General features: G+C 48.1%; 1 protein-coding gene across 11 annotated transcripts in view; it reads left to right on the forward strand.

Moving 5' to 3' along the window:
• Positions 1-23,886, forward strand: part of DENND1A (DENN domain containing 1A) — a 546,843-nt gene that overhangs the window by 453,011 nt on the left and 69,946 nt on the right. For all 11 annotated transcript variants that reach the window (XM_023217180.1, XM_023217183.1, XM_023217187.1 and 8 more), the window contains 4 exons: positions 17,166-17,270; positions 17,628-17,715; positions 20,294-20,334; positions 22,739-22,810. In XM_023217180.1, the coding sequence (XP_023072948.1) occupies positions 17,166-17,270; positions 17,628-17,715; positions 20,294-20,334; positions 22,739-22,810 (306 nt within the window). The remainder of the gene's footprint in view (positions 1-17,165; positions 17,271-17,627; positions 17,716-20,293; positions 20,335-22,738; positions 22,811-23,886) is intronic.

Genomic DNA, 23,886 nt, shown 5'->3' on the forward strand with positions numbered 1-23,886 from the left:
TGGCAAAACCCTGTCTCTACTAAAAATACAAAAATTAGCCAGGCTTGTTGGCGGATGCCTGTAATTCCAGCTACTCAGGAGGCTGAGGCAGGAGAATCACTTGAACCCAGGAGGCGGAGGCTGCAGTGAGCTGAGATCACACCACTACGCTCCAGCCTGGGCGACAGAGCAAGACTCTGTCTCAAAAAAAAAAAAAAAAACCCACACAGCAGTGTGACAACGTACGTCTTATTTTTATCCCGCTTTCCCAGAAAAGGAAACTGAGGCTCAGAAAAGATGAGTGCCTCCCCAAGGTCGTGCAGTGAGCAAGTGAGATTCTAACCTAGGCTGGCTGAACCCATGCTTTTCACTGTCCTCTTCCTCAGCCTCAGTCTTTTTTGATTCCATTAAAGGAACGGGGTGAAGGTATATGCTAGGCAGTTTACATACATTGCCCCAGTTACTTCTCACAACTGGAATAAGCTCATGGGAGCTAAGAATGATGATCCCCATTTTACAGAGGAAGAAACCAAGGCTCTAGAGAGTTCGAAGTCACTTGCTCACCATCACACTGCTTTTAAGCTTCAGAGCCAGAATTCAAACCCAGCCTGATCCTCCAATACCAGACAGTTTCCCACCGTATCAAAGGCATTAATTCCCACCTTATCAAAGGCATTAATGAGAGACATTTGCCATACATGTGGGTAATAAAGTATTACTTTATATAGACCCTAGGATTTTCTCATTTTCCTACTGCTCTGCATGAGCTTTTTGCTTAAAATATTTGAGCTTTTTGCTTAAAAATTTTTGCTTAAAATTTTAAACTTCTTGCTGAAAAATTTTTATCCCAGCCAAAAACTACCATGGTAATAACAGCTGATGTTTATAGAGAGTTTTATAATTGTCAGGATTCTTCTGTAATTATTTGATCCTTAAAATAATGTTGTGAAAGTAAATGTTACAGGTCAGGCAAGGTCGTTCACTTTGGGAGGCCACCATCAGGTGGATCACCTGATGTCAGGAATTTGAGACCAGCCTGACCAACATTGTGAAATCCCGTCTCTACTAAAAAATATAAAAATTAGCTGGGCATGGTGGTGCACGCCTGTAATCCCAGCTACTCAGGAGGCTGAGGCGGGAGAATCACTTGAACCCAGGAGGCAGAGGTTGCAGTCAGCCGAGATTGCACCATTGCACTCCAGCCTGGGCAACAGAGCGAGACTCCATCTCAAAAAAAGAAAGAACGAAAGAAAGAGAGACAGAGAGAGAAAGAGAGAGGGAGGAAGGAAGGAAAATGTTACCCCATTTTACAGAGCAGACAACTGAGCTTGGAGAGGCCAAGTGCAAACCCATGGCCGGTACCAGCAGAGCAGGAGCCCGGCCACCGAAGCCCGCGTCCTCCCCATACTGGGCACAGTGTTGCTCTGAGGCCTGGATATATTAGATAGGGCCTAAACAGTGAGAGATTTAGGTGCTTTTAGTGGAGAAAGAAACTGGGATGGGGAGCCAGCAGGGGAGCCTGGCCCTGGAGGACCCCCTCATTATAGGTGATGACATCTCCTCACCCAGAGGAACAGGCCGGAAGTTGTGGTGGTCAGAGAACTACAAAAACAGCAGCCCTCATGCTGCTTCCTACACAAGAGGAACGGGTGGTTCCAGGGCAGATAAGAATGACTTTACAAGATGAAAATGATCAGTGAGGGCACGCAGGTCTGGAGAGGAGCGGAGTTGGCATTTTTTGGCCCTGCAAATAGCTGCCCATCTGCTCTCTGTCAGAATATGTTAGGGGTGCATCTGGATTGCTGCCCCTGAGTCTCGGCTCCAGGCTGGTCATGTGGTTGTCTCCACGACAACTCCAGGAGCGGTGTAAACGGCTGTGCTTGGAGCCAGATGCTGCTCTGCACATGTGGTCTAATTAAACGGTGTTCCCTGTCTCCCTCCGCCCTCCCCGCCCCTCCCAGCACACACATACATTCTTTCTTTTCCCTCCCTCCCTGCACCCCTCCTCCTCCTCGCATCCTCGGTCAGCCTATCTGGCTCTCCACCCTGTGTGCCTCTTCTTCAGAAATGTTCCTGTTGCCTGATCTGCAATAGAATAATTCATGCAACAAGCGTCAGAGCGCTTGCTCTGACCCAGGCATGGGGCTAGAAGCTGGAGGTGCAGAGGCAAGTCAAACATGGCCTGTGCCCCTGAGGAGGTCACCATCTAGTAAGGAACTGACGGGCAGCCAGGCAATGTAATGCATGGCAATAAATGCTACAGCAGAGGTGAGGGTAGGGCTGCAGAGCCCAGAGGAGGGATACTGACCCAGCCCTGAGTGGGGAGGAAGCATCCCAGGGCGGCTCACTCTGGGTTAATCCTCCAAGGGTGAAGGGCAAGGGGGACTCCCCAGCCTGATGAAGCAGGGGATGGGGTAGCCTCCCCACAGACAGCCCAGCACACACAAAGGCAGGAGACTTACAGACCTACCTGGAGACCCGTGGCTGGCGCCGTGTTATGGGAACGCAGGATGTTTGGTGAATGAGGAGCCACCGTGGGCAAGGTGGGCAGGAACACGCCTTGGGGGCCTTCTCTCCAACACCATACTCTGCTTGCTTCTGCGGGCACTGGAAGCCAGGGAGACAGGAGCAACTCAGTGGCTGCCTGGCGGGGCAAGGGGCCCTGAGTGAATGAAGCCTCCTGGGCATATTTCCCTGCATGCCGTCCTGCCCTGGACATCCAAGGCACTGTTCAGGGCTGGGCGGGGTGTGCTGGACATGCTGAGGAGCTATTTTGTGTGTGTATTTTGAGGGTCTGGCACCCGCCACATCTCAGATCTCTGGCTCTCAGGGAAGATGCCCCCAAATGAGGAAGAGGGGAGCCAGCAACTCCCTCGCTCACCCTGTCCATGACGTGCCCACCAGCCCCAGTGACACAGCTCCTCGCTGCGAAGCCCGGGCTGGCTGCTCCACCAGGCCCTCCACCTGCTTCCCAGTTAGGGAGTACCTGCTTCTTCCTGGTCCTCGGTTTTTATGCCTCCCCCTCCCCAAGTGGCCTTTCTTGGACCCCAGCCCACCTGGGCAGAGTCCCCTCAGTCACACGTATTTGTGGAATGACAGGTACAGAAGGCCCCATCCAAGACGTGATGCCCAGCTCGCAAAGGGCATCTCCAAAGAGCCACAAAGGGTGTTGATCTCCCCTGAGGACCTGCTGTGTGCTCTACAGTATGGGCAGCTTGACACGCATCGTATCACCTTAAACCTCACAGGATGAAGTAGGTAGGTTCCCCAATTTATAGCTGAGGAAACTGAGCTCAGGGAAATTCCCTTGCTTCCCCATTTCTTTGGAGGCCCTGGGCCGTACAGAATCCCCATCCAGAGATTCTGGTTTCCTCAGTCTGGGACTGCAGCTGCAGTACATGGAAAAGGACATTTTTGTGTAGAAAATGGTCTAACGTATCTTGGGTTTCCCAGAAGCCCAGGGGAAAACCGTGTTTGGGTAACTGAGCATGCTCAGAGCTTGGGGGTGTCGTGGGAGGAGCCTGGGCTTTGGGGTCAGAGAACTGACTTCAAGTGCAGCTGTGGTTCTTCAGCTCTGTGACCTTGGGCAAGTCACAGCTCCTTCCTCTGTAAGATGAGGCTGAAGAGCCTGTCTTTGTAGGGTTCTTACGAGAAGTCAACACGCAGCCACAGAGAGTTGCCGTGTCCTGCGGTGTCCCAGCCTTAGCAGGCAGCTTTGTGGAGGCTCCTTTTCTTCTTGCTGTACGTTGCGGTCTCACCTCCACTGCCCTATCGCATGTCCTGCACAGATAGCGCGTGTCACATGCACTGAAACAGGGCTGCTTGAGTAGAATCACTTCCCATGTGCTTTGGGCAGGAAACCGTCCTAATTTAGGGTGGAAAACAGATTCTTTCTTAGCCCCTCCGGTAAGAGTCAGTCTCTCCACTAGGCACTTTCCATGCATCGATTGTCAATCCCTGCACAGCCCTGTGAAGTAGGAAGTAGCTCCCCAATTTGGCAGATGAGAAGGTGATATCTGAGGGGCTAGGGACTTGCCCCACGTTCCAGACATGTTAAGTGGCAGAGCCTGCATTCCCATTCAGCATCTTTCACTGTTCCCGACTCTACATCAAGCACTGTGCGTCGTGACACATTTCTCTGTGAGAGGTTGTGGCAGACCTCGTAAAGAAAAGCCTTTTCTATATCTAGGAACAATACATTCGCATTAGAAAGCACCTTGGAGATTTTCCAAGCTTCCCATTTTATAGAGGAAGAAACCAAGGCTTAGGCAAGGAAAAGGAATCCAGACCAAGTCAGGCGTTTGACTCCCCTGGTGCTCTTTCCACTTCCTGATACTGCCACGTGCTCACGACTAGAAACTTCGTACCGAAGCCTCCTGTGGACCAGGCCCGTTTCAACACCAGAGACTCAGCCCTGGACGAGTGACATTGTTAGGAGGGGTAATAATAAATAAAGGAGTCACGGGGCTAATAAGTCTAACAATTAATCATATGGACAGTGCCACAGAGCACTCCCCAGGGGACTGTGACACCAAGTGATGGGTGGGCAGCACACCTTCAGGGGGGCCTGTCTCCTCAGTTAGGGGGTTTGGGCTTTTCATTTGTAGAGACGAATCTGTGCCTCTTCTGTTTTATCACTATGTCCTTTTTTACCTTGAGATCTGTGAGTCTCATTCCCATTGCTGCAGCTGACGTTGGTTCTGCTGCGGATTGCGTTTCGGGTAGATTTCTGTTGTTCTAGGGGCCTGTCAGGTCCCTGACACCTGCCCTTTCTCCAGTGCACTCCCTCAAACCGTGTTCTCCTCACTCGGCAAACGGAAATCTCTAGTCAGCTTGGCACTTCCTTTCTTGGGACTTTGGATGCGAGTGTCATTGTGTTGAAACCAGGAATCTGACCCCCGGTGAGAGTGAGGCAAGCCCTGGTGCTGGCCATGTGGTTGAGCCAGCAGGTGTTTGAGGTTGAGATTTCAGTGGGTCCCCATTTGGTTTCCATACCAGGAGAGAGCTGTAGCTCTGCGGCAGCACAGGGGTCGTCACTGTCTCGCTCACGTCAGCTCTCACCTTGCGCCACCACTGCTCTGTGGACTCACCCTATGTAATGGGGTTGAATGCGTAGAGCATGACATAGCTATTATTTCCATTGTATCTATAAGCAACAGACGCTGCAAGAGCTGAGGTGGCTACAGCAGGCATAGAGTGCAGCCAAAACCCACTTCGTTTCTCCAAAGCCTCTTCTGTTCAACATCACCTTAGAATCCCTGTCTTTGAATTGCTACTAGGGCAGCCCTGAGTGGCCACTGATACGTCAAATACAATCTTGTGATTACTTTTCTTAATCAAACATAAATAATATTGTGCTGCATGAGCCCCAGCACCAGACTGACTTCGCTTCAAACTCTGGCCCTGTCATCGCCCAGCTCTGCACCCTCAGGCAAGTGACGTCCCCTTTCAGAGCCTTGATTTCCTTATCTGTAAAATGGAGATCATCATCCTACCTACCTCACTTGATGCTGTGAGGAGTAAGTGAGCTAATGCATGTAAAACCACCCAGTGCAGGTTTAGGGCTCAGCAAGCGGTAGCTGTTTTTAATCACTGCACCTGCTTTCCTCTTAGAGCTGATTCCCATCTGCATTTCTTATGGGAAGAAAATCTTACGCTAGTATGCATGAAGACCACCTTCATTGTGTCTCCTCATCTTCCACAGGCCTCCCAGCTCATCTGCCATTCCTGCGCTAATCAGAATTTCCTGACTTCTCCCTGTTTGTCTCGGTTAATGCAGAAGGAAGGAGCTGCTGGCACAGAGGAGCCGAGGCGTGGGCCGACACGCCTGTGATTTGAATGTCTTTACTGTAATCTAGCAAGGGGCTTCTGTCAATACCAGAGCGGCTGGCCAGAATGGGCAAATACCGGCAGCCCGGCCATGCCTGCCCCTGCAAATCATCAGAGTAGCTCTGGGCTGACACCCACATTTCCCCTAACTTAAATCATCTGAACAGTGAGCTGGCTTCACGATGAGACATTGATTCTTTGTTTAGGGCTTGTTATAGTGACAGGGGCCCAGGCTGAGAGTCTGTTTCTGACGTGCCTCAGCCGCTGTGCAAATGGTTCAGAAAGCTGCCTTGGTCCTGTCACCCCAAAATGTGGCATGGCCCAGCCCAGCTCAGCCAGAGTCATCTGACTGTGGCCATGCAATGACCTACCTTCCCAAGTCCACTTGGTGGTCCTGGGATCCCTGGTAACACAGGCCCTCTGAGGGCGGGGAAGGAGTGTATGTGGGCTCGGGGGTCATTGGACCTTGAGCCCTGGGACCACAGGCAATGCACTTCACCTGTGTGGGCATCCCTTCCTTATCCATGAAGTGGGAATCATTTCGGAAGATCTCCCTTCTGGCGAGGATTTGGTGAGTGAAGGATGCAGGTCATCTGGTCCCAAACAGGAGCTCAGCAGACATTGGCTGCCTTCTCCCCACCCTCATGCCAGCGTCTGGCTAACCTGAAGTCATTGTCATCTAAGCCTGCTGGCCCCACTCTCCCAGCCTTCTGGTAAACAAGGTCTTGGCATTCTTTAGGCTAGACACCACACTAGCCTTTTCTGTGTTGGCTGGGACCTCACCCTGGCTCCTTGGCAGCTGCCACAGCTGACCCTGTAAGAAGAAGCCCTCGAACCAGGACAGCGTTCTCCCAGCTCTGGGAGGGATGCTGAGGCCCCAGCAGGGAATTTGGAAGCATTTAAACAAAATCCAACTGAGATGGGACTGCTGGTGAGAAATGGGGCCAAATTCTCTAGCTTGCTTTATTCTTAAGTTTTTAAAAAGACTTGTCAAGTGGGTCCAGGCTCTGTGCTGGTCACTTTCACCTGCACCGGGGTTGTCTGCCTTAACTGCACTGGAGTCCGTTGGGGAATTTCAAAATCTGTGACTCTAGCATTGGGGATTAAAGTAACCCAAGTAATTCTGGTGCACAGCCAAAGATGAGAACTGTGAACCTCCACCATCTCATTCATCCCTGCTTAATCCCCCAGCAGTCCCCAGAGGCAGGTAGCTCTCCCCACATTACAAGTGATAAGGATGAGATCTAAGAGGTGTAGTCACTTCCCCAGAGTGGCACCAGGGGCAGCAAGAAGCTGAGACTGGAACCCAGCTGTGTGCTCCACCCCCCCAATCTGCCGCTTCTCGGAGTGACCTTGAATCAGACCCTGCCTTCTAGGAACTTGTAGTGTGATGGGGACAGTCCTCCTGGGCACAGGTGGAGACACTGAGGGGGAAATGGGGTCCTCTTCATCTGAAGGATTCAAGTAAGGTTTTCCCAAGGAGGCACCATGAAGAAGGCAGTCGGGAGTGAGAGTACACAGAATGCGCAGGGTGCGGTGGACAGTCCAGAACCTATGGAGGAGGAGATGTGTGTGCGAGTGAGGTGGACAGGGTGTCATCGCAAGAAAGGCAGCTGGAGAAGGTCACTTAGAGCCTTGAGTGTCATGCTCAGGAGCCAGGCTGGCCCCACCTGCATGGACCTATGCCGTCACACAGCCCCAGGCTTGGCTTAATGCTCTGCTGTCCCATCCTGAAATTCCTAACATTTTTACCTTTGAACTTGTGTGGGATTTTGTTGTTTGTTTTAGTTTTTTGAGACGGAGTTTCGCTCTTGTTGCCCAGGCTGGAGTGCAGTGGCGCGATCTCTGCTCACTGCAACCTCTGCCTGCTGATTTCAAGCGATTCTTCTGTCTCAGCCTCCTGAGTAGTTGGGATTACAGGCACCCGCCACCACACCCAGCTAATTTTTTGTATTTTTAGTGGAGATGGAGTTTCACCATGTTGGCCAGGATGGTCTCCATCTCTTGACCTTGTGATCCGCCCACCTCCCCTCCCAAAAGTGCTGGGATTACAGGCATGAGCCACTGCACCTGGCCTGAACTGGTGTTTTATAAATGGGACAGTAGAGCAAGAACATTAGCAATGGAGACATGCACAGAACATGTGTCTCCATGGGGCCTCGCCATCCCAACCCCATACAGCTTTCCAGTGCCCGCAGCACCGAATTCCAGTGGACCCAGGATGTGTGGACATTCAGCAGGACTCTAAGTGCTCACAAAGTAAACATTCCATGTCCGACAGCCCCAAAAGGCCACGCTTTCCATTAGAACCAGAACTTGCTTCAAATACAGAGAGAAGGCAATAATGTTTTTTTGTTAAGTTTTTGGTTTTTTGGGTTTTTTTTTTTTTTTTTTTCTGAGACAAGGTCTTGCTCTGTCACCCAGGCTGGAGTGCAGTGGTGTGATCATGGCTCACTGCAGCCTTGACGCCCTGGGCTTAAGACTTCTTCCTGCCTCAGCGTCCTGAGTAGCTGGCATAACAGGCTTGAGCCACCACCCACACCCAGCTAATTTTTTTTTTTAAGAGATGGCATCTAGACGGGATCTCTCTGTGTTGCCCAGGCTGGTCTCAAACTCCTGGGCTCAAGAGATCCTCCCCACTCGGCCTGTGATGTTCTAAGAAATATGAATGACCAAGGAAACCTATAATATTTCTTATTTATGTTACTTTGTACTTAGCCAGTCATTTATTCCAAAAATGATGACATAGAAGGAAAGGAAAAGATGAAACAACCATGGTTCCTTTTCCTTTGTCATCAGTAAGCTGGAGAGAGAGAGAGAATGTGCAGATAGCAAGAAGTGAAATAGATCGGGTGTGGTGGCTCAATGCCTGTCATCCAACACTTTGGGAGACTGAGGCAGGCGGATCACTTGAGGTCAGGAGTTTGAGACCAGCCTGACCAACATGGTGGAAACCTATCTCTATGAAAAATGCAAAAATTAGCCAGATGTGGTGGCAGGCACCTGTAATCCCAGCCACTCAGGAGGCTGAGGCAGGATAATCGCTTGAACCCAGGAGGCAGAGGTTGCAGTGAGCCGAGATCACATTGCTGCTGTCTTGCCTGGGAGAAAGAGGTAGACTCTGTCTCAAAAAAAAAAAAAAAGGGCAGACACAGTGGCTCATGCTTGTAATCCCAGCACTTTGGGAGGCTTAGGCAGGTGGATCATGAGGTCGGGAGATGGAGACTATCCTGTCTAACACGGTGAAACCCCATCTCTACTAAAAATACAAAAATTAGCCGGGCGTAGGGGCGGGCGCCTATAGTCCCAGCTACTCCAGAGGCTGAGGCAGGAGAATGGCGTGAACCCGGGAGGCAGAACTTGCAGTGAGCCGAAATCGTGCCGCTGTACTCCAGCCTGGGCAACAGAGCGAGACTGTCTCTAAAAAAATTTTAAAATAAAAAAAAAATTAAAAAAAAAAGCAAAATAAAAACAATGGAGTTAGTTTCGTATGGTGTTTCCACTGTCTAATAAGAACAAAATACAAATGCATGTACAAGCTATAAAATGCAATTCTGCATATGAGTTAGTATTTAAAACTGGGTGACAAAGTCCATGCAAATATAATTTACATTTTTATTTTTCCTTAGAATGACATTAAATAGTAAATTTAAAAGCATCGTGATAAGTCTTAAAAAGACACCATAAAAGAAAAAAGATTCAGCACTTCTATATTTTAACAGCACTTTTTTCCTACATATTTATTTTATATTTGGTCTTGCATATTATGTTGCCAGCCCTGGTAAGACCCAGTCTCCACCCTCAGGGGAAACAGTTATTTGTTGAAAGTCTATTGTGGAAGAATCTATTTGTTATCATCTGTTTTAATCTTCAAAGCAACCCTGTGAGGTAGGTTGGCATTATATAATTGTCACAGATGAGGAGGGACAAGTCAGTCACGTAAGAGCACACAGCTAGTACAGTCAGAGTCAAGGTTCAAATGCAGGTCTTTCCACCCAGGACACATTCTCACTCCACCATGTTGTGTCATCTAAATGGATCAAATAGAAACAGAGTTTTAAGTTTCCATAAAGATGTCTCTGCAAAAAAAAAAAAAAATCAAAGACAAAAGCCAGCCCTCTGGTGTACTGTTGCTATTTGCTCCCTGAGCTAGACAGGATTCCTTGATAACAGGAGCTTTTCTTTTCAACTTTTTTTTTTTTTTTTTTTTTTTTTTGAGACGGAGTCTTGCTGTGTCACCCAGGCTGGAGGGCAGTGACACAATCTTGGCTCACTGCAACCTCCGCCTCCCTGGTTCAAGCGATTCTCCTGTCTCAGCTTCTCGAGTAGCTGGGATTACAGGTGTGTGTCTCCACGCCCGGCTAATTTTTTGTGTGTATTTTTAGTAGAAATGGGTTTTTGTCATGTTGGCCAGGCTGGTCTCAAACTCTTGATAATTTGCCTGCCTCGGCCTCCCAAAGTGCTGGGATTATAGGCGTGAGCCACTGTGCCCGGCCTTTTTAACTTTTTGTTATGGAAAATTTCAAACTTACACAAAGTCAATGAACCCATCTCCCAGCTTCCACTGCTATAAATATTCCATTCTATTTTTTTAAGTTAAAAAAGTTTTAATTAAAAATTTTAATTTGTCCTTAAATATACTTAAAAGTTGCCATCTTAACTATTTTTAAGTGCACAGTTTAGTGGCATTAAGTACATTCACATTGTTCCATCTCCAGAAGTTTTTTTGTCTGGCAAAACCGAAACTCAATACCCATTTAAAAACTCACCCTTCCCCCTGCCCCAGCTCCTGGCACACACCATTGTTTCTGTCTCTGTGAGTTTGACTACCCTAGGTACCTCATACAAGAGGAACCACGCAGTGTTGATCTGTTTGCAACTGGCTTATTTCACTTCGCATAATGTCTTCAAGGTTCCTTTATGTTATAGCATGTATCAGATCTCTTACTTTTTAGGGCTGAATAATATTCCATTGTGTGTCTATGCCACATTTTGTTTATCCACAGATGAAGCCTTGGGTTGCTTCCGTCTTTTGGCTGTTGTGAGTAGAGCTGCTATGAACATAATGTTCTGCCATTCTTACATTATCCGTACTTTCATCCACTTCTCATCCCTCATTCAGTTATTACTGTTTGTAGCAACTCTATTTTATTCATGTTTGCATTCCTCTAACACAGAGCCTAAAACATAGTAAGTGCTTTAAAAATGTTTGAGTGTATGGATGGATCTTCCAAAATTATGTGTTTTCTTAATTTTAATTTATATTTTATTGTTTTTAAGTTCTGGGGTACAAGTGCAGGATGTGCAGGTTTGTTACACAGGTAAGCGTGTGCCACGGTGGTTTGCTATACCTATCAATCCATCACCTAGGTATGAAGCCCAGCAGGCATCAGCTCTTTTTTTTTCTTAATTTTTTATTTGTTTGAGATGGAGTCTCGCTCTGTCACCCAGGCTGGAGTGCAATAGTATGATCTCGGCTCGCTGCAACCTCTGCCTCCCGAGTTCAAGCAGTTCTCCTGCCACAGCCTCCCGAGTAGTTGGGATTACAGGCACCTGCCATTATGCCTGGCTAATTTTTGTTTTTTGTAGAGACGGAGTTTTACCATGTTGGCCAGGCTGGTCTTGAACTCCTGACATCAGGTGATCCACCCGCCTCGGCCTCCAAAAGTGCCAGGATTACAGGCGTGAACTACCACTCCTGGCCGACATTAACTCTTTTAAATGTTAAGCAAAGTCCATAACGAGGGCTGAGATTCTTTCCATTTCTCATAGGAATCTCATAAATGTACACATAGAATTTTGATAAAAAATTAAATCAGTAAAGGAAGAATGTAATACTCTATGGGTCTTCAGAACAAGGAAACTTGCTGAAAAATCTGATGAGAGATTTTATTTTTATGCCAATAAAGATATCAGCAATGCTGTGGATAGTCATTTATTTCTGGAAGTATCAAAAACCTTTGAAATCACCAATTTTACCTGTTAACAAGGATTCAGCTCTTAATGATAGTGTGTCCAATGGATTCCATATGTCAAGAAGATAATCCAGGAGTAAAATTTGTCTTTTTCTAGCAAAGTTCTTGACAGGGTTAAACAGCTGTGTTTTACTGTCCTTCAGGTCATACTTGGAAAACTCTGCTAATATGATCTAAGCTTGAACACTCACGGCCTGAATTCCCTGAATTAACATTGCTATCAGCCAGTAGCCCCAGCGCCTAGAGTGTCACCTAAGAAGACAAAGGGCTTAATCAGCCTCGTAGGAGAACTAAATCGGCACTTCTTACAAAGGAGAGAATAATGAGACACCTTGCCTTACTCTTCTCCATGCACAGTGGAGTGGGGGCTGCCGTTTCTACTTGCAGGACGCAGGTGGACGAGCTGGTGGGAGTGGCTTGTCACCTCGCCTTGGGCCTGTGGCAGAAAGAGCCTTCACAGCGGCTTGTTTACTCCCAGGAGCTGTGTGTCTCTGAAGGGCTGGTGCTTTGTGTGTCCAGGAGAACCTAAAGGGATCCAGTTTTATTTTTTTGTTTTTATTTTTTGAGATGAAGTTTTGCTCTTGTTGCCCAGGCTGGAGTGCAATGGCATGATCTCGGCTCACTGCAACCTCTGCCTCCAGAGTTCAAGCGATTCTCCTGCCTCAGCCTCCCAAGTAGCTGGGATTACAGGTGCCCGTCAGCACGCCCAGCTAATTTTTGTATTTTTAGTAGAGACAGGGTTTCACCATGTTGATCAAGCTGGTCTCGAACTCCTGACCTCAGGTGATCTGCCCGCCTCTGCCTCCGGAAGTGCTGGGAATACAGACGTGAGCCACCACGCCCGGCCAGGGTTCCAATTTTAAAGAGAACTCTCCTGTCCAGGGAGGTCTAAGGGCAAGCAGTTAGGACTGAGGCCGCAGGGAGGAGCCAGGCCTGCGGTAGACCACATGCATGCTGCAAACCTGGGCTTGGGAGACCACCGGCTTTTAACCCTGACTCTGCAATGTCTGAATCCTGTCACCTGGGCAGATGTCTTTATCTCAGTTATTCCTCTGTAAAATTTGAGTGTAATTTTGACTTCATAAAAGTTTCCAGAATGTCGAAAAGAGTTGTGAAGTGCATAGCACTGTGCCTCACACAGAGTTAAACTATGATTATTGCCTTTGTCTTACAAGGTGAGTTGCTCCAGGGAAAAGAGCCCTCTGTGCCTGGTGCCATGCAGACCTTTATGCATGGTTCTGGGTGACAACGTCACTGCCTTGTGGCAGGATTAAGATAGAAGAGTTGGGCCCTGAACAGACAGGATTTGCTCACTTAACTCCTATTCACCCTTCCAGGCCCAGGCCCACTTATCATGTTTTCTGACCTGCTGCCCCGGGAGGATTCGCCTTTTCCTCCTTGGACTCCTGTGGACACATTGCCGCCCACCCCACCCCACTCTGGTAACACTACACTGTGTGGTAGACTTTCTTCCCATGTCTAATTCACACATCTGATGCTGCTCTTTAAGCTCTTTTCAGAAAAAGCCCATTGTCACATTTCCCCTGATCTTCCCCTTCCATGTCATGTCCTGTTGCATTTTTAGGGCACAGACATCTGTCCCAGGGGATATCACCTCCCGTGAGTACACAACAGGCCCAAAATGTTTATGTCTCCCCAAAGGTGAGATTCTTTCTGCTCTCCTGCAGCTAAATTCTGTCTCAGGCTACCCTTGTCTACGAATCTGGTCGCAAACTCTCTTGAATGTATCAGGCCCTCAGCAGATGTCTTCCTGGCAATCCTGGACCAAAGCTCCAGGAGTGAATGCCAACAACTTCAGTGAGCATTTCCTTGGAGCAGCTCAACTCACTGTGCACGGGTGGTACTTGCCTGGCATTGTGCTCTGAGACCTTTTTACCATCAGGCCAAGCAGTGTCAGAGACACACTGAGACCACAAGGCTCCTGTGGCTGGAAGCAGGGTTCAACTCATTTCGTGCTTCTTTAACCAACATCCCTGAGCTTCTAATTAGGTGCTAGGCTCTACCTGGGGCAAAGAGAGATGAGTTCAGCCTCTGGCCCCTTGAGCTCCTGGTGAGAGGGGATACCAGTGAAGACTATCCCAGTGTCCAGGAGTGCACATGGCACTGGGAGCAGCAAGCAGGGATGAGTGACTGCCACACAGAGGCCTGCATGTGTCAGGAGGACAGTCCAAGGAGGAATAGCACTGGCAAAAGCAAAGAAGAAGGCGGGGAACGAAGGATGTGGCGGGTGATCATGGGATGTGTTTGGAGCATGAGGTATGTGGAAGGCCAGAGGCAAAGTGACACAGAAGGACTCTAGGAAAGGAAGCCAGGGTCAGCTTCGGGAGGGTGCGTCTGCTGGTTAAGGAGCTCTCCCCCTTTCTTCACCCATATTGGGCCCTTGTGTCGGCCACACATGTTGCTAGGCGCATAGTGTTGAACAAAACAGACACCATTCCAGCCTGTGTGAAGCATATAGTCTAGTGGGAAAAAGACATTCGTCAAATAATCACACAAAGGTAACATCTGTGCAGAGTTCCTGAATAGGATAGTGATGTGGTCTGGTTTGCATTTTAGAAAGCACTCTAGCCAGAAGAGTTGGAGTAGAATGGGAGGGATGAAACAGGAGAGGAGCATGGAGTTAAACCTCCACCATGGTTTAAGCCTGACCAGGCGTGCTCCAAGGTAGTGAGATGGAGAGCCAGGAGTGAGCGTGAGACAATTCTCAGGTAAAATAGGAAGGAGTTAGGAAGTCTGATAGGTCCACTGTGGGTAACCGTGAAAAATGACAGTTAAGGAAAAAACAAAAATAGATTTGGGGCGCAGTCTTGATGGGATAATAATTGGAAGTTTCAGGCTATTTTGAGTTTGAGACGCCAGTGGGCCATCAGGTGGAGGTTGAGATGGATGGGTATAGAGCTTCGGAAAGGTGTCTGAGCTGCCAGGATTTGTCAGGAGTCATCAGTGTATGAGTGATGCTGGGTGCATGGATGAGATCACCTGGATAGAGAATTAATTGCCCTGCTCTGGTCCCAAGAGTGAGAACAAAACTTCCAAGCCACAGGAATGGAATTCTAGCTGGGCTTCTGTTAGTTATCACTAGCTGGTTTCTCGGCTATTGAGCAAGGAAGATGTAAACCCATGCCAACGTAATAAATGGAACATAAAGCTATTTTTCCCAAGGAACTAGTGTGGGTTTTTTTTTTTTTTTTTTTTTCTTGTACACAAAGTAAAGTTTACATTGTTTTCCTTCTTGCTCCAGCAGCCAGGAAGTTTAGAGCTAATTTTGTAACTTAACTTACAAGCCACATAGGACCTACATACCCAGCTACTTTTTTCCCAAATAAATAATTTTTATATATCTATGTATTTTGCAGCCCTGATATTTTTCTTTGTTGTTTTAGATGCTCATATAAGCTGCCTCAGATCATTTGTAAAATTAGGTAGGGTGCAACTGTATAAAAATAAATATTCTCCTTACCCTAATATTTTTGGGTCATCTTCACAGCCCTTGTGCAATAAGTCTGCTCAGTTTCTGAGTTAATATTGGCTAGATTTAAGCAGGAAGAACTCTTAGAACTTACAGAAGCTCGACAGTAAATTTAACACTCATGCAACTCATTAAAATAGGATAAAAGTGGAGCTTCAAACATCTCTGTGTTTGCTACCAAGGCTGGGGGGTGGGGTGTTACCCTTAATTCAGCTCAAGATCTGAAAGTCTGATCTTTCAGAGTTGAGAATACACCGCTGAAATTAAAGACTTGTCTGTGTAGACAAGCACTCCAGATGTGTTCAAAGAAAGATTAAGGTGTTAACTCTATACGGATATGAATTTTTTTTAAACTCAGGGTATCGTCGTCTAGACTCATAAAATATGGTTTGGTAAAAGCAAACTTGCTTATCAAACAGCATAAGCACAAAATCGATTGGATAGTTATTTTATTTTTTATCATCCCTGTTCTTTAAAATAATTATTTTAAAATTTCAGTTCGCTGTTGGTTAAGATCACTGTGTAAATCGTTTTCAAAGTGTGTCCCACAGCCAGTGGACTAGGGACTGCAAAGATGCCTGCGATGTGGGGGGATGAGAAGGTGGCTAAGCCTGGAGAACCCAGCCACCACCCCTGCTCTATGCCCAGGTTCTCCAGAGCAGCTGAGCTCTGCATTATGGAGCTCAGGTAACAGGGTTCCTTCTATGTAACTTTTTTTTTTTTTTTCTATTTTGAGATGGAGTCTCACTCTGTTGCCCAGGCTGGAGTGCAATGGCGCCATCTCATTTCACTGTAACCTCTGCCTCCCAGGTTCAAGCGATTCTCTTTCCTCAGCCTCCTGAGTAGCTGGGCTTACAGGCGCCTGCCAACACACTCGGCTCAGCTCATTTTTGGGTTTGTTTTGTTTTGTTTGAGACGGAGTTTCGCTCTTGTTGCCCAGGCCGGAGTGCAATGGCGTGATCTCAGCTCACTGCAACCTCCGCCTCCTGGGTTTAAGCGATTCTCCTGCCTTAGCCTCCTGAGTAGCTGGGTTACAGGCATGAGCCAGCATGCCCCGCTAATTTTGTAGTTTTAGTAGAGACAGGGTTTCTCCATGATGGTCAGGCCGGTCTCAAACTCCCGACCTCAGGTAATCCACCCGCCTCGGCTTCCCAAAGAGCTGGGATTACAGGCATGAGCCACCGCGTCCGGCCTAGCAGGGCTGCTTCTGCATAAAATCCTATCTGAATAAAGGGTTCCGCTGCTAAAAGGGAAAAGTTTAGAAATCTTCACATGGGAAGGCATTTCTCCCTAAATAGTCCTTGGAGTATGGAAGGGGAGATGGGGTGTAGAATCTGACTGTTGGTTCCTGCTCTGCCACCCACCCTCTCTGTGACTTTGCAGGATGACTCTTCCTCTCTGAAACAGCTTCCTCATCCATAAAGGAAATGAATTCCTTGATAATAGCTACCGCACTCATGAGAGTTAGAAAAGTTAGCAGATGGGGGCCAGGCAGAGTGGCTCACACCTGTAATCCCAGCACTTTGGGAGGCCAAGGTGGGTGGATCACTTGAGTTCAGGAGTTTGAGACCAGCCTGACCAACATGGTGAAACCCCATCTCTACTAAAACTACAAAAATTAGCCACTCATGGTGGGGGACACCTGTAATCCCAGCTACCCGGGAGGCTGAGGCAGGAGAATGACTTGAACTTGGGAGGCAGAGGTTGCACTGAGCTGAGATAGCGCCACTGCACTCCAGCCTAGATGACAGAGTGATGTTCCATCTCAAAAAAAAGAAAAGAAAAGAAAAGAAAAAAGAATAGCAGATGGGGAAGCTCTGCATATAGGAATTTCAGAACTGATGGCTCTTACACTATGCCAATGACCCTCCTCTCCCCTCTGTACTTCCCAGGAGGAACCGATCACTTTCTGTGAGGAAGCCTTCGTGTCCCACTACCGCTCTGGAGCCATGAGGCAGTTCCTGCAGAACGCCACGCAGCTGCAGCTCTTCAAGCAGGTGCCACCCTCCTTGGTCTGGCGTGGGTCTGGCTCCCTGGCGGGGATTTCTGCAGCTGTCTCCACTCTAAGCACTGAGGCCACAGGCATGGATGGGACTCAGGCCCCAGGCAAAAGAGGCTCAGGGGAGGGGGATTGGGTGAAGAGGGCAGTCACGGACCAGACAGACCCTTTGCAGATCTGCCGTGTGGTTTTCCAAGTTATCATAAACATGCAGCCGGTATTTTAGAAAGAAACTTGCCTGTTGAACCTTACTTTTAGAAAACTCCTACCTTGGATACAGTAAGGTGCCCAGCTGAATGGTTTTTCCCTCTTTTCTTCGTAAGAGCTGTTGTGCTTTTGTTCTTTCTTTCTATAGTTTATTGATGGTCGATTAGATCTTCTCAATTCCGGCGAAGGTTTCAGTGATGTTTTTGAAGAGGAAATCAACATGGGCGAGTACGCTGGTGAGAAGCATCTCATTTTCCTTCCGGGGCTGCAGGCTGCCATCGTATAGGGCATATTTGACAAGGAATGGCAGTGACTTGCTTTTCCTTTACCGGGGCTTAGGAAGAGACTGATTTCAAGCTTGGCCTTGAAATGTTTGAAGAATTCTTCTTCGTTTTCTGACAAAATGCACACTGGCCCATATGAAATCCTCCAGCCTAGGGTCAGTTGCTTCCCCTGTGTAGACAGTCTAGTTAAAGTAGTGGCCAGCGTGGTCCACTGGGAAGCACGGGCAGTATTCAGTTAGGAGGCCTGGATTCAAGTCAGGACTCTGTCTCCTCACAAGCTTCGAGACCCTGGGTGAGTCATTTCCCGTCCTTTAGCTAAAGTTCCTATCCATGCCCTGAGAGTACCATGTCCTACCTCGCAGGATTCCTTTTGAGATTAAATCAGAGTATATGAGGGAAGGTTTATACAGTCATCCAGGACAGTCCCTGGCATGGGGACCATGTACAGTAAGCTTTTTTTTCCTTTTTCTTTTATTTTCTTTCTTTCTTTTTGTTTTTTTTTTTTTTGTTGAGACAGACTCTTGCTCTGTTGTCCCAGCTGGGGTGCAGTGGCGTGATCTCCGCTCACTGCTGCAACCTTCGCCTCTCAGGTTCAAGTGATTCTCCTGCCTCATACTCCCGAGTAGCCAGGATTACAGGCATGTGTCACCACGCCCAGCTAATTTTTGTATTTTTAGTAGAGATGGGGTTTCACCATGTTGGTCAGGCTGGTCTCAGACTCTTGACCTCAGGTGATCCACCCACCTCGGCCTCTCAAAGTGCTGGGATTACAGGCGTGAGCCACCATACCCAGCCCTGTTTCTTTAAAATATGACAAATTATTGCTGAGTGCCTGGTCTCTGCAGATCTGAAGAACTGAAGGGCTTGTCTTCTCATTTTTCAGAGGAGGTATCTGAGGCCCAGAGAGGTGTTGGTGGCTGAGTCGGCCTCCTGAATGCCAATCTGACCTCTCCAAATCCCATTGCCTCAGTCTTTGGCAGCGAAGGCAAAACCAGATGCAAAATAACACCCATGCTGCTGGCTGGTAGTAGTCCAGAATAGACACACACCCCTTTTATTGCTGGGTGTGTGTCTATTCTGGACTACTGTGATAATCCAATTGGCAGTTTTTAAGCTCACAGAGCAAGGCACAGTATCCACCTATAAACGTTGCAGGCCCTCCCAGCCTGTGCTGTGTGGAAAGCACAGTTAGGAAAATCACCATGAAGTCTACGAACAGCAATAGCCAGTCACTGATAAGCATTTCCTGAACACCTGCTATGTCCAGAGCCCCGTGGAGTAAAAAGTGAAGGACCCAGTTCTGCCCTCGAGAAGTGTTAGGTAGGAGAGAGAAATGCATGACTAAAGACAAACAGAAATTAAACCAATGCAGGAAAAGGAGTAGAAACAGATTTCAGTGCAGTTAGAATAGGGCTCTGTTAATCCTTACTGTGTGATGTGAGGGCTTAACAAAGGAGGCCAGGCTAGAGTTGTGTTCTAATGGTTGCATGTGAGTTCCAGGAAAACAGGCTTTAGGTGTTGCTAAACTGAGTTCACTTATTCAGTGGATTAAGACCCACCATTTAAAATGAACGGAGTTTACCAACAACACCTCCGTTTTCTTACCGTCTCATTCTCTGAGGGTTCAGTGTGTGTCCAGCAGGGTCCTTTCAATGGGACACACAGCCCTAGGGGTCCCTGCTCTGGTGCCCCTCACAGTACTTCCCAGAATATGGATGTCTCAGTGGCTGTTACCTATTCCAGAGGGCTGTTCAGAGGAAGAAGCTTGCAGAGGACATCACATCTGAGCTGCCTGCCAAGTTTACTAAGCAGAGAGAGTAGGGTGTGGTAACTAGGCAAGGGAGCTGTATTTGCAAGGGCCTGGAGGCCTGCGAGGATGCTGGCTTACGGACCCCCTGGTCCCTTAAGTAGTTCCCCGTGGTGGGACATAATGTAAGGTGGTGCAGCGTCACAGCAGCACAGGATGGAGAGCTCACGAGGCACGACTAGACGTGAGTGGCGGGGCAGCCTCGGAGCCTGACCTCCAGCCAGCAGGCAGCGGGGTGGCGGCTGAGTTTGCAGCCAGGGCGCTGCATGATCGGCTCTGTTTGAGAGGGAAACCTGTGACAGTGGCTCGCTGCCGCCTCCTTTAAGAGCAGGATGTGGGACCCTCCACAGGGGTCTCCAAGTCCTGAATGCGGAAAGCAATTTCGGCCGGGCGTGCCGGCTCACGCCTGTAATCCCAGCACTTTGGGAGGCCAAGGCGGGTGGATCACTTGAGGTCAGGAGTTCGAGACTGGCCTGGCCAACATGGTGAAACCCTGTCTCTACTGAAAATACAAAAATTAGCCGGGTGTGGTGGCGGGCACCTGTAATCCGGGAGACTGAGGCAGGAGAATTGCTTGAACCCAGGAACTGAGATCGCACCAGTGCACTCCAGTGTGGGCGATAGCGTGAGACTCCGTCTCAAAAAACAAAAAAGCAATTTCAAGGACTCCCAAGGACAAATCACCTCTTTAAGTAACAGCTTCTCTGACTTCTCTTTCCCCAGGCAGTGACAAACTGTACCATCAGTGGCTCTCCACCGTCCGGGTAAGCGTGCACCCAATTCTGAGCCCCCTGGTCTCCTGCCTTAGCTTCCTGGCAGCCTTCCGCTTCCCTGTACTTCCCCTTCCATCCCGAAGCACTCCATTGTCTCTGCTGGAGATGCCTTTGTTTGTAAAGCCAGGCTCTTCTCATGCCAGATGGAGACTAGAAGGGTGGGATTGTCCAAAGCCATCACTTGGTGGGGTCAGAAAAAGGCACGAGAGGCTTCCTCCTCTGCAGGAAGCCAGCCAAGGAGAACTGAATGGAATGTTGCTGTTTTAGAGCATTTGGGGGGTTCTCCTTCTAGGGCCAGAGCAATTGTCACGATCACAGGCAAGCCAAAAATGTGCCCTCTTGCTGCTGTGTAACCTCTTTCACAGCAAAGGCTCCTGGGAAGATGAAGAACACATCACTGGGAGGTTGACTGTTGTTGTGAAGTATCTTGATGTGTCAGAAGCCAGTGGCATAGGGCTTCTGAAGCCTCTAAAGAATTTGAAATATTGACTTTCCCTTCCATCAGTTTATAATTGAGGTGTCCTGAAGGCCTACTGTGTGCCAGGCACCATACTGAGTACTAGGGATGCAGCAGGGAACAGGGTACAGGCCCTGCCCTGGGGGAGCTCCCTGTCTTGCTGGGGAGGCGGGCACGAAGCAGGCAACTCCAGCATCAAGTGATAAGTGTTCCCTCCTGCTAATGCGTCAGTGCACTGCTGCCAGGCAAGTCCCTTGGAAGTGGCTGCAGTTGGCGGAGAGTAAGCAATTCCTTCATGAAAGACTTCCTTTGTTCCTCTTGTATGGCCAAACACAGCACTTGGCAAATCAGAGAGGAGTAATAAGGACTTGTTGATTGATTGATAAAGGGAGTTTCAATACTCCAAAGGACCATTTAAATGGGATACTGAGTAATTTTGGAAAGCAGTATGGAATAAATGAGTGGGTGAAAATTTCCCATTGTCCTACAACATAGAATGCTTTCTAGGTCAAATTGTAATGTTTTTAATTAAAGCTCAAAATTTCTAATGTGGGCAGTTACCAAAAATTTTGCTAAATGTTAAGACCAATAATTACATTACTATATCTTATTCTCTTAGGTACCCACTGGTTCCAGCCTGTCTCCATCCGAATCAGTTTTTTTAAACCAACACAGACCTGATTCTGTGATGAATTTGATTAAAAATGCTCCATAGTGTAGACCCCTTACCCTGGCATTCCGGGCCCTTCACGAGCTGGCCTCATCTGGCCTCCCAGCCTCACTTACTGCTTCTCTGATGATACACTCATGGGAGTGTGTCATGGTGCAGTACAGGAGCCACTTGTTACAGCATACGCCATGGCTTTTCAGCTTCTGCATTTTCTTTTATGTGCTATTTCCTGTCCCTAGAATGTTCTCCTCCCATCTCCTACATCAACTCCTATTTATCCTTCATGGACCAAGTCCAATGTTTCATCTCCAAGGCCTTCCCTGATCTTCCAAGTCTCCATGCTCCCTGTGCACACAGCCATTACAGCCATCACCACCTGCTGTTGTAATTATTTACTGTGCTGTCCTGCTTCTCCGACTGGAGGTTTTGGAAGGCAGAGACCAGGCCTCCCTCGGCCTGGTGCCTTCAGAACCCTCACGATGTATCTGCAGGAATGAGACTGAGAAACGGATTCACGGACAGTTATGAAAACGTGCCCTGTACACTTCAGGTCCCTCCACTGTCTCCTTTAGGAGCCGGACGGCCTTCCCTCCTCCTTCCTCCCACTTTTGCTCCTAAAGAAAGTGAGCGAGAAATTGCTGTGTCGGATTTAACTAAAGCCATGGTGAACATTTGTGGCTATTCATTCTTTCCTTTTCTCAAGATTTAGATGTTAAGGAAGGCAGCCTACCAGAGAGATTTAAAAAAACAACACAGAAAACCAAGGCAAGAAAAGGAAGTTGCACGGTGAGGGCAATGTATTTCCCAACGATCCTGGCTGATCAGGGCCCCACTTTCTGCCCCAGCTTGGTGTCAGCTGTGGAGTCCATGGTTATTAAACTTACCTGAGTGTCATCCGTGGTAACTAGAATGTCTTGAAAAGCCACAGATGCCCATAGGGAAGCCCTTGCCTTAGGCAGCCTGCGATGCAGTTCCCTCCAGCCAGGGAACAGGTGCCAAGCAGAGCACTGAGACTAGAGTCCCCCTCCACCAATTCACACTCCTCATCCCCAGTCCACACACACCCACCCACCCACAGCTCCCACCCACAGCCCTTCCGCCAGGACCATAACTGGCTGGCTGGGACCAGCTATCATCCAGGCCTATTTCTCAATGTGCGTTTACATACCTTTGAAATGTTGCTTAGCCTGATTGAAGAGAAGCAGTCTTTGTTGGTGTTGGATGACTCTATCTTCAGCCCAAATTGCTAATTGACATTTTTATTATAGAAAGGAAGTGGAGCAATTCTGAATACTGTAAAGACCAAAGCAAACCCAGCCATGAAGACTGTCTACAAGTTCGTAAGTACTGGTCTTGCTCTCAGGAGCCAAAACAGATCAGTCCCTTAGCATGATGAGACTCTTTATTTATTTACTTATTTTTGAGACAGGGTCTTGCTCTGTTGCCCAGGCTGGAGTGCAGTGGTGCGATCACAGCTCACTGCAGCCTTGACCTCCAGGGCCCAAGCGATCCTCCCACCTCAGCCTCCCCAGTACACCAGGAACTACAGGTGTGCACCACCACACCTGGCTTGTTTTTTTAGACAGACATGTCTCAGTATGTTACCCAGGCTGTTCTTGAACTCCCGGGCTCAAACAATCCTCCTGCCTTGGCCTCCCAAAGGGCTGGGATTACCAGCATGAGCTGCTGCACCCAGCCAAGCGATGAGACTCTTAAGTATACCTGGTCCTCTGTTGCAGAGATGACTCAAGCTGCTGAACTCTTTCCTGAAGGTCTCCATGTTCTTCAAATTATTTAGCTGATTATTATAACCGGTTCAGTGACATTTTTGATTTATAGTGTTGGTGCACACATTTGCCACAGTAGAGAAATGGGAGGCTACTGGTTTTAGCTTTTAAAATGCAGACTAGGTGGCTGCACCCTGTCTCTGTTTCTGAGACCCAGAAGCATGGTCTATCTGGTGTCTGGCAAAGCCTTCCTGCAGGCATCCCCATTATTGAGTCAAAATAAAGCAGCTCCTTTGCAGGTTACTGAAGAGTGTTCGTGGTGGCATATACCACTTAATTTTTGTCCCCAATTCTTCATCATCTCTCTGATCACTGCCCTATAGGAAATGCATTATTTGTAAGACTCGTGTCCACAGCCGAGTGAAAATAGGAGAGCACATCTGTTCCCGGCACTCCGTCTTTCACAAGCATCGCGTATTTTTTCTTGTGACTTCTCCTGCTTGCTAATTTGACCGTGAGCCACTGAAGTGGGGTGGTTTTATTTTATTTCCATTTTTAATTGTGTTAGTCCTCTCTGTGCTTAAACTGTGGTTATTTTAGCAGGGTGGGTGGCTGCCAGCAGAACCACACAGGTCTAAAATGACCTGAAATCAAAGCCAGGGTGTCTGCCAAAATGAGATGTAGGAAAT

This window comes from Piliocolobus tephrosceles, chromosome 14, assembly GCF_002776525.5.
Source record: "Piliocolobus tephrosceles isolate RC106 chromosome 14, ASM277652v3, whole genome shotgun sequence".
Classification (NCBI taxonomy): Eukaryota; Metazoa; Chordata; class Mammalia; order Primates; family Cercopithecidae; genus Piliocolobus; species Piliocolobus tephrosceles.